This window comes from Anastrepha ludens, chromosome 2 (genome assembly GCF_028408465.1).
Source record: "Anastrepha ludens isolate Willacy chromosome 2, idAnaLude1.1, whole genome shotgun sequence".
NCBI lineage: Eukaryota > Metazoa > Arthropoda > Insecta > Diptera > Tephritidae > Anastrepha > Anastrepha ludens.
In genome coordinates this window covers 119,048,303-119,058,720 of record NC_071498.1, presented here as the reverse complement: position 1 = coordinate 119,058,720, position 10,418 = coordinate 119,048,303, and the positions used below count along the sequence as shown (strand labels likewise).

The 10,418-nt window shown below is 41.9% G+C and overlaps 1 protein-coding gene across 1 annotated transcript; it reads left to right on the top strand.

Annotated features, from left to right (window-relative positions):
• The first annotated feature begins 3,972 nt into the window (after positions 1-3,972).
• Positions 3,973-7,305, top strand: LOC128859207 (protein toll-like). Its single transcript, XM_054096002.1, has 2 exons — positions 3,973-5,251; positions 5,361-7,305. The coding sequence occupies exons 1-2, from the start codon at positions 4,011-4,013 to the stop codon at positions 7,129-7,131; spliced, it is 3,012 nt and encodes a 1,003-aa protein (XP_053951977.1). The 5' UTR covers positions 3,973-4,010; the 3' UTR covers positions 7,132-7,305.
• The last annotated feature ends 3,113 nt before the right edge of the window (positions 7,306-10,418 follow it).

Sequence of the window (10,418 nt, the reverse complement as noted above, 5' to 3'; positions counted from 1 at the left end):
TTTCTTAATTTCCGCAGAACTTAATCGCTCAGGCACAATATTTTATAAGAGCGTGCAATTGTTGGCGTATGCCGATGATATTGACATCATCGGCCTTAACAACCGCGATGTTAGTTCTGCCTTCTCCAAACTGGATAAAGAGGCAAAGCGAATGGGTTTGGTGGTGAACGAGGACAAAACGAAGTACCTCCTGTCTTCAAACAAACAGTCGGCGCACTCGCGTATCGGCACTCACGTCACTGTAGACAGTTATAATTTTGAGGTTGTAAAAGACTTCGTTTATTTAGGAACCAGCATTAACACCGATAACAATGTCAGCCTTGAAATCCAACGTAGAATCTCTCTTGCCAACAAGTGCTATTTTGGACTAAGTAGGCAACTGAGCAGTAAAGTCCTCTCTCGAGGAAAAAAACTAACACTCTATAAGACTCTCATCATGCCCGTCCTAACGTATGGCGCAGAAGCTTGGACGATGACAACATCCGATGAAGCGACGCTTGGAGTGTTCGAGAGAAAGATTCTGCGTAAGATTTTTGGACCTTTGCACGTTGGCAATGGCGAATATCGCAGACGATGGAACGATGAGTTGTATGAGCTTTACGACGACATAGACATAGCGCAGCGAATAAAGATCCAGCGGCTACGTTGGCTGGGTCATGTCGTCCGAATGGATACAAACTCTCCGGCTTTGAAAGTATTCGATGCGGTACCAGCTGGTGGTAGCAGAGGAAGAGGGCGGCCTCCTCTGCGTTGGAAAGATCAGGTGGAGAAGGACTTGGCTTCACTTGGTGCGTCCAATTGGCGCCGGTTAGCACGAGAAAGAAACGACTGGCGCGCTTTGTTAAACTCGGCCAAAATCGCGTAAGCGGTTATCGCGCCAATTAAGAAGAGAAGAAGAGAGATTTCTTTGAGAGAGAATGTCTAGTACTTAAGATTCATTTTAGATACGAAACTCACGTAGAAACCTAATAAGGGCTATGAATAAGTTCGTGCGGTTTTACAACAGATGGCGTAACTTGATTATTATTCCATCGATCCACATTTCCAAACATTCATTGGAGAGCTACTGTCGTAAGGCACAAACGTCAGTATAAGTTTTTTATTTGAAGCGTAAACAACAATATTTTTACCACACTTGAAAATGTCGAATTTCGTGCCAAATAATGTGTTTTTGCGGGGAATTCTTCTTCATTATTTTAATATGAAGAAAAAAGCAGCCGAAAGTCATCGTATCTTGGTGGAAGTTTATGGTGAGCATGCTCTATCTGAGCGAACGTGCCAGAAGTGGTTTGCACGCTTTAAAAGTGGTGATTTTGGCTTGGAAGACGAAGAACGCGAGGGTGCGCCGCCAAAGTTCATGGATACCGAATTGGAGGAATTGCTCGATCAAGATCCGGCTCAAACGCAAGAAGAGGTTGCAAAAACTTTGGGAGTTGATCAATCAACCATTTCCAAACGTTTAAAAGCCATGGGAATGATCCGAAAGGTAGGCCATTGGGTGCCGTATGAATTGAAGCCAAGAGACGTTGAACGCCGTTTTATGGCATGCGAACAACTGCTTCAACGGCACAAAAGAAAGGGTTTTTTGCATCGAATTGTGACTGGCGATGAAAAGTGGGTCCATTACGACAATCCAAAACGTCGGGCAACGTATGGATACCCTGGCCATGCTTCAACATCGACGTCGGCGCAGAATATTCATGGCCTGAAGGTTATGCTGTGTATCTGGTGGGACCAGCTGGGTGTTGTGTATTATGAGCTACTGAAACCGAATGAAACGATTACGGGGGATGTCTACCGACGACAATTGATGCGTTTGAGCCGAGCACTGCGAGAAAAACGGCCGCAATACGCCGATAGACACGACAAAGTTATTTTGCAACATGACAATGCTCGGCCACATGTTGCACAAGTGGTCAAAACATACTTAGAAACGCTCAAATGGGATGTCCTACCCCACCCGCCGTATAGTCCACACCTTGCGCCATCCGATTACTATCTCTTCCGATCGATGCAACATGGCCTGGCTGACCAGCACTTCCGTAATTACGATGAAGTCAAAAAATGGATCGATTCGTGGATTGCGGCAAAACCGACCGAATTTTTCACAAAGGGAATCCGTGAATTGCCAGAAAGATGGGAAAAAGTAGTAGTAAGCGATGGACAATATTTTGAATATTAAATTTGTAACCATTTTACGTCAATAAAGTTTCAAATTTCGAAAAAACCGCACGAACTTATTCATAGTCCTATAATATTGAGGGGGGGGGAAAAGTAGAGAAGCCCAACGCTGCATTAAATACTTGCAAAAAAGCGGTCGGTATTAAATGGGGGTTAACACCTCCTGTTAGGAATTGGCTCTATACTTCTGTAGTTCAGCCAACCTTAATATATCGAATACTTGTATGATGGTTATCTGCTCAAAAGGCGAGTTACGCTAAAATCATGAGTGAGGTCCAAAGAACAGCTCTCTAGTACATCTCTCGAGCTTTAAACACTACCCCAAACAAAGCGCTGGAAGTGCTAATTAATTTGCCCGCACTAAATTTCGTCGCCTCGGCGCTATGGAAACACCAGTGGTTTGGCCACGCCTGTATTTTACACACTCTGAATAGTGACAAACAGGAAACAGAATATTCTATTCCTAGACTCACTTCCGACAGACTTCTCAAGACGAGCATACCGTCAAAAAGAGAGTGACAGAAACCAAGGCCATGGAGAAGAGGGGAATGACATTTCTATGCAGATGGTTCCAGGCTAGACGATAAGGTAAGCTAAGGAGTATTTTCGAAGGAATTAGGACTGGGACTATCCGTTCGGCTAACAGACTACTGCAGCGTCTATCAGGCAGAAGTTCTAGCTATAAAAAAAGCAAATTAATAATTAAGAATAACCTTATCCAAGAGGGCAAAAGGGCATAGAGAGATGAAGACACATCCGTAACAGCTAGGCAACTGTGGCCACAAATAAACAAGAAAAAGACATAGGAACTGTTTAACCTCTAAATAGAGGATATCTCGAAGGTCATGGCCTGTATAAGCGGTCATTGGCTACTTAGCAGGCATTCGTTGAGACTAGAAATTTTCTCCCATGAATATTGTAGAAGTTGAAGAGATGAAGAAGAGGAAGAACCAGTTGAGCACTTACTTTGTAGTTGTCCAGCCTTAACTAAAACAGCGCAGGTTGTCTGGGTGAACACTTTTTCAATTCTCTTACAGAACTGTCCGGCGTGAGAATGGGACCAATCCTGCGCTTCATAAGAGCTACAAAATGGTTTCATGAAAATAAATAAACAAGGTTCCCGTGTCGCAGAGTGGTATCACAATGGACCTTTAAGGTCTAAGAGAGTTGGTCGTACGGTCCGACTACTACCATAACCTAACCTACCTAACCTATTACCAAGTCTAACTCATTCAAGGTGGTTGAACTAGAACAGTTAATTTTGAGATTAGCGAAGTGACCTGCTTCTTTGTTGTTGTTTTGTTTGATTGTTTATATTTTGGAAATTTTGACAATTAGCACACAAAACTATAAAAACTAGCCTTCAATAGATTTCCCAGTCACTGACAACTAATTTCGTTTGTGTTGCTTTTTTTCTTTTGATTACTGCTAGGACAAATATTTATCCCTTAAAAGTCATTAAAAATTCCGCTATAAATAAATCCATATGTTGGAAAAGCCCCATTATTTCTCCGATGTTAACTATTCACTTCACAGAAACCAAAGATTTTTTTTCAAAGAAGGTTATAAACATTTGGGAAAACCGCCTAAGAGCCTTAAAAAATTTGGAAGCATAATAGTGGGATTTTCCTTAATTTTCTATACGCAGTAACATATGTGCATACATACATACGTTCAGCAAACCTTGCGTAGGTAGACAGATAGGATAACTGAGATAACTGCGGTATGTGCGAATCAGGGTATAAATACGGCATACAAGCTGCTACTGAAATTAGTTTAAAATCTTTTTACGAGGATAACACAACTAGCAAAGCGAGAAATTCACCAGCATGGACTATCTAGAGCGATTTGTACATTTTAAACCACCGAGGTGTGTTTTCTTATTCGTTTTATTGTTCGCCGTACAAGTCTCATACGTCAACGGCAACTTTACAATGGAGGATTGCAAAGCGCTAAACACCAACTCTTTCTGTCAATGCTCGTTAATGTCAAGGCTATCAAAACGTTTTATACTCGAGTGCGCCGCACCCAAATCCCGTGGCAAGTTCGAAATATACTTCAAACCAGGAAAATATGTAAGGATCGAATGTAACAACACTAAAGCGAACGAATATGAGAGTTTACCATCTATGAAAATTGGTGATAGTAGAATCGTACATTTTAAACATTGTCCCTTACCGGAAGGCAAACCAATAGTAGAGCTACTTACAAACTTTGGTATACCAAACGTCGTTTACCTCACGTACGCCACTGACGAGCATAGCGTCAATATAACAAAGTATCATCTAAGTGGTCTGGGGTATTTGCAAAATTTGAAGCTAAATTCGAAACCACTGAAAAACTCGGCAGATTATTTAGTTCGTAACCCAAGTAACCTCATTTGGTTGGAGCTGCGCGCTAAAAATCGTACTTTGAGCGAAAGATTTTTAGAACCACTACCAAATTTAGAATATCTGGATTTGGGCAACAACTTTTTGGAACACCTACCAAATGGTGTATTTAAAAATCAACACAAACTTGAGCATCTCAATTTACGTAAAAATAATTTGCGTAAACTTAATAAGGAAGTTTTTCGTGGCGTCAACACTCTAACTGTATTAGATCTGAAATCTAATGAAATTGAGAGTTTGGAACATGATGTGTTCTCACTACTAGGCAATATGACGAGCTTAGACCTAAACAATAATCGAATGCACGAATTGCCTGTGGGACTATTTGCGGCAAACGAGCACCTCACAGTATTCAAGCTCAAGAATAACAAAGTACCACTGAAAAGTTTGCCAACAGGATTATTCGCGAATTTGCCAAATTTGGAGGAGGTGCACATCAGCTGTGGTTTGGAAACCCTACCCATGGATCTGTTTATCAACTCAACTAAAATTACTAGTCTTAACATGAACAAGAATCTGCTGACAAAACTGCCGAGAAACTTGCTCAATGATCAGCGGAAGCTCCTCAGTCTTGACCTATCACACAATCGACTGCAATCACTACCAGACACACTCTTCCAAAACACAAAAAATCTGCGCGTGCTGAAATTATCACACAATCAACTCGTCGAGATATCAAGGTAGGTCTTTGCTAAACTACAACTGACACCAACTTCAATAAATTTTTATGTGAATTAATTCAAACCTTTGCGAATTTATTCAAACCTGTTTTTGTTTCACTTTTTTCAGTGAGCTATTCCGCCCATTAGTCAATCTGGAGCATTTGCATTTGAACAACAATAACTTGGTTAACATCAGCTTCAACGCTTTTCGTGACACAGCCAACTTGAAATCACTGCACTTAGAAAATAACCAAATCGACCTCGCCAACGCCAGTGGCCTTATTGATAATACCAGCTCGCCATTCCGATATTTATTTAAACTCGAAAAACTTAATCTCCGCAATAACAGTATAAAGTATCTGCACAAGGACTGGAGGGCACAGCTGCTCGCGCTACGCAAACTCGATCTCAGCTATAACAAAATTCTTGCCTTCGCAGATCACGACCTGCGTTTCATCAGTAGAAATGGGCTTGAAGTTAATTTCACACATAATCTCATAGAGCAAATCGACTTCAAAACCATCAAGAACTTTATTTTATTCAACGATGCTAAAGCAATTCTCATCGATCTGAATAATAATCCAATCTACTGCGATTGCGTACTATTCCGCTTTCTACAATTTATGTTCAGCGATTCTAAGAAGTTGGCTAAAATTAAAATCATTGCAAATAATTTAAAGTGTGCGGGTCCGTCAACGCTGAAGGGGAAAGGTGTAATGGATCTCAGCTTAACGGAGCTATTTTGCCCGCTGGATGAAGAATTTACGCAAGTGAAACTATGTCCGAATAACTGCGAGTGTTTGGTGCGTCCTTTTGATCTAATACTTTTCATGAATTGTTCGCACAGCAACATGTCGCATCTGCCAAAATTACCACACTTGCCCATACTAAAAGGCATCGTGCTAAATGTCGCGCATAACAGACTTACGAAGCTACCGCTTAACACTACAACTGGATATGCTGATGTCCTAGCACTGCACGCGCCCGGAAATCAATTGCAAAGCATCGAAGTTGGTAACTTACCGAACAAATTGCAGTACTTGGATGTACGACACAACCAGTTGCAGCGACTCAATGCGAGTCTTGTGGATTTCCTCAATAGTAGCACTAGGCTACAGGCAGTTTACCTGGCACACAATCCGTGGATATGTGATTGTGAGGCCAAGCCATTGGTGGAATTTGCAAAAAATTTAGCAGAACGACCGAAATTCGCTGAACAAGATATGGGCCACATGCGTTGCATTGTAAAATCATCGGAAATAAGTCTCAGATTTATGAAGAATGTATCCGACAACCAAATGTGTCCAATTGAAAGCAATTTTTTGGTCCACTTTGTCGTTATACTGATAGTAATACAAATCGTGAGCATAGTTTGTGCACGAATTTATGAGCAATACAAAAGAAGCGTCGTGCGTTCTTCCAATAAAAAATACGATACATTTGTCTTCTATACACAGCTTGACGAACCTTTCATCACTAAGCAGTTGGTAGCAGAACTTGAGCATGGTCCTATCAAATATAAGTTGTGTCTGCCTAAACGTGATTGGATTATTGGAGAATCTTTCACAAAGCAAATCAAACGTTCAGTGGGTGAGTCGCAGCGTACAATGGTGGTGCTTTCGAAAAAATTTCTGAAAATGTGGTCAGACAAAAAAGTCCGCAAGGCGCACATATCTGTATTATCCTCAATGTGTAAACATTTGATAGTCATAATCTACAATGACATAGATCGCATCGAAAGCTTGGACCAAGACGTACAGATGTGGCTTGCAAAGAGCACCTATATCAAATGGGGTCATCCATTATTTTGGCCTTATCTACGTGCTGCATTACCGGAAGAAACTTATATGGATGTAATGGAACGATCAATGCCTGGATTGATGATGATGGTTTATTAATTTAAATACTAGATTCCGGACTGAAATTAACTGGTATGACTAACGGCCATTCAACTGTCATCAAAGTTAACTGCACTTTGATGACAGTTCAATGGTCGTTAAGAAATTCGAAATACTTTTATGTACTTCGAAAGTAAAACAAAATTTTCGAATGTAAAAAAATAAACGCAACGAAAACGCAAGTTATGAGAATTTCATTAAAATGGGAGTAAGAGGGTTTTGTTGTAGCAATTTCAATATTACATATTTGGGGAAGAATAAATCGATTATTTACTCGATAGATGGCTATAGTGATCGATATCTGGTAGAGTATCGATCAAGCAATTTAAAGGTTTCGCTCGTTGTCAAGGTAACATTTCACACTCAAAAAATTCGTTGGCTGGTTTTTGTTTGATCCTCAGTTGAGAGTTAAAGGAAGTCAACGAAGAGAAAATTCGGTACATTTTACAGTTTTTCTTTGATAAAGGCGGAAATGCAAACCAGACCGCTGAAATTGTGAATGGCGTTTATGGAGCCGTCGTCGATTGCGTTCAGGCATTTTTGATGTTGAAGAAAATGTCGATAAAATCACAGAAATAATCGTAGCAATGCGCAGGCGCGAAAGATCGACCATAAAGCAGTTTTAAACCATTTGCACAAAATAAAAATAATAGATTTCTTTTTCCTTCACCCTATACCCTTTATTTTCTGTTTGGCCCAGCTCCTCCATCTATTTGTGGTGTGCGTCTTGATGTTGTTCCTCAAATGGAGGGACCTATAGTTTTCAGCCGGTTTTTTTATTAGGAGATTTTTCATGGAAACAATCCACCATTGCTTGCGTGCCCGGAGATTTGAACATAAGCACTTCTTCTTCTTCTTAATTGGCGCTATAACCGCTTACGCGATTTTGGCCGAGTTTAACAAAGCGCGCCAGTCGTTTCTTTCTCGTGCTAACCGGCGCCAGTTGGACACACCAAGTGAAGCCAAGTCCTTCTCCACCTGATCTTTCCAACGCAGAGGAGGCCGCCCTCTTCCTCTGCTACCACCAGCTGGTACCGCATCGAATACTTTCAAAGCCGGAGAGTTTGTATCCATTCGAACGACATGACCCAGCCAACGTAGCCGCTGGATCTTTATTCGCTGCGCTATGTCTATGTCGTCGTAAAGCTCATACAGCTCATCGTTCCATCGTCTGCGATATTCACCATTGCCAACGTGCAAAGGTCCAAAAATCTTACGCAGAATCTTTCTCTCGAACACTCCAAGCATCGCTTCATCGGATGTTGTCATCGTCCAAGCTTCTGCGCCATACGTTAGGACGGGCATGATGAGAGTCTTATAGAGTGTTAGTTTTTTTCCTCGAGAGAGGACTTTACTGCTCAGTTGCCTACTTAGTCCAAAATAGCACTTGTTGGCAAGAGAGATTCTACGTTGGATTTCAAGGCTGACATTGTTATCGGTGTTAATGCTGGTTCCTAAATAAACGAAGTCTTTTACAACCTCGAAATTATAACTGTCTACAGTGACGTGGGTGCCGATACGCGAGTGCGCCGACTGCTTGTTTGAAGACAGGAGGGACTTCGTTTTGTCCTCGTTCACCACCAAACCCATTCGCTTTGCCTCTTTATCCAGTTTGGAGAAGGCAGAACTAACAGCGCGGTTGTTAAGGCCGATGATGTCAATATCATCGGCATACGCCAACAATTGTACGCTCTTATAAAAAATTGTGCCTGAGCGATTAAGTTCTGCGGCTCGTACGATGCTCTCCAACATCAGGTTAAAGAAGTCGCATGACAGCGAGTCACCCTGTCTGAAACCTCGTTTGATACCAAACGGCTCGGAGAGGTCCTTCCCAATTCTGACGGCGCTGCTGGTGTTGAGCAACGTCATATTACATAGCCGTATTAGTTTTGCGGGGATACCAAATTCAGACATCGCGGCATACAGGTAACTCCTTTCCGTACTGTCGAATGCAGCTTTGAAGACGACGAAAAGATGGTGTGTGTCGATTCTCCTTTCATGGGTGTTTTCCAAGATTTGGCGTATTGAGAATATTTGGCCGATGGTAGACTTTCCAGGTCTGTAGCCACACTGATAAGGTCCAATCAGTTGGTTGACGGTGGGCTTCAGCCTTTCACACAATACGCTCGCTAGAACCTTATAGGCGATATTTAGAAGACTAATCCCGCGGTAATTGGCACAAATTGCAGGATCGCCCTTCTTATGGATTGGGCACAGCACACTTAAATTCCAATCGGCAGGCATGCTTTCATCCGACCATATTTTGCATAGAAGCTGATGCATGCACCTTACCAGCTCCTCGCCGCCATGTTTGAATAGCTCACCCGGCAGTCCGTCGGCGCCCGCGGCTTTGTTGTTCTTTAGCCGCGTTATGGCTATTCTCACCTCGTCATGATCGGGTAGCGGAATGACAATTCCGTCATCAACGATTGGGATATCGGGATCTTCACTTTCTCGGTGACATGCGCAGCTGTCACTGTTTAATAGGTTCGAGAAGTGTTCCCTCCATAATTTAAGATTGCTCTGTACGTCAGTCACCAGTTCGCCGTCTTTGTTCTTACAGGAAAACGCCCCGGTCTTAAAACCTTCTGTAAGCCGCCGAACTTTCTGGTAGAATTTTCGGGCGTTGCTCCTGTTGGTCAGCATCTCAAGCTCTTCGCACTCACGTATTTCGGCCTCTCGTTTCTTCTTTCGAATAATACGTCTCTCTTCCTTTTTCAGCTCTCTGTAGCGATCCCCCATGGCTCGCGTTGCGCCCGATCGCAGCGTGGCTCTATAGGCGGCATCCTTTCTTTCTGTCATAAGCACACGGTGCTACAAAATAAAAAAAAAATCGAAAGAACTTTTCAAGAAATATAGTGCACGTTTTAGATCAAGACCAGTACAACACAAAACAGTGTTTAGAAAATTCAAAACACCCTCAAACAGTTATCATGGATTTGGAGTCGATTACTTCCACAACTTGCGAGGAAATTAACACAAAGTATGACTCGAAGATGCGAAACCATTTTAGGTGATGATGATGACTATAGATTGCAATGTAGTTTGTTAGAATCGAATTGGTCAAATAGTTTCTAAGTTATGACGGTGACACTTCCTTTAGACAGACTAAATGAATTATGCAAGGAATTTCTAAGCAAATTACTTTGGGTATATCTGGCATTTACATATTTTTTGCGTGTTTAGGCCGACCTCCTCCTCCTATTTGTGCTGTGCGTCTTGATGTTTTTTGCACAAATGGAGGGATCTAAAATTTTACGATGCCTCCGAGCGGCAGATACTTCTTT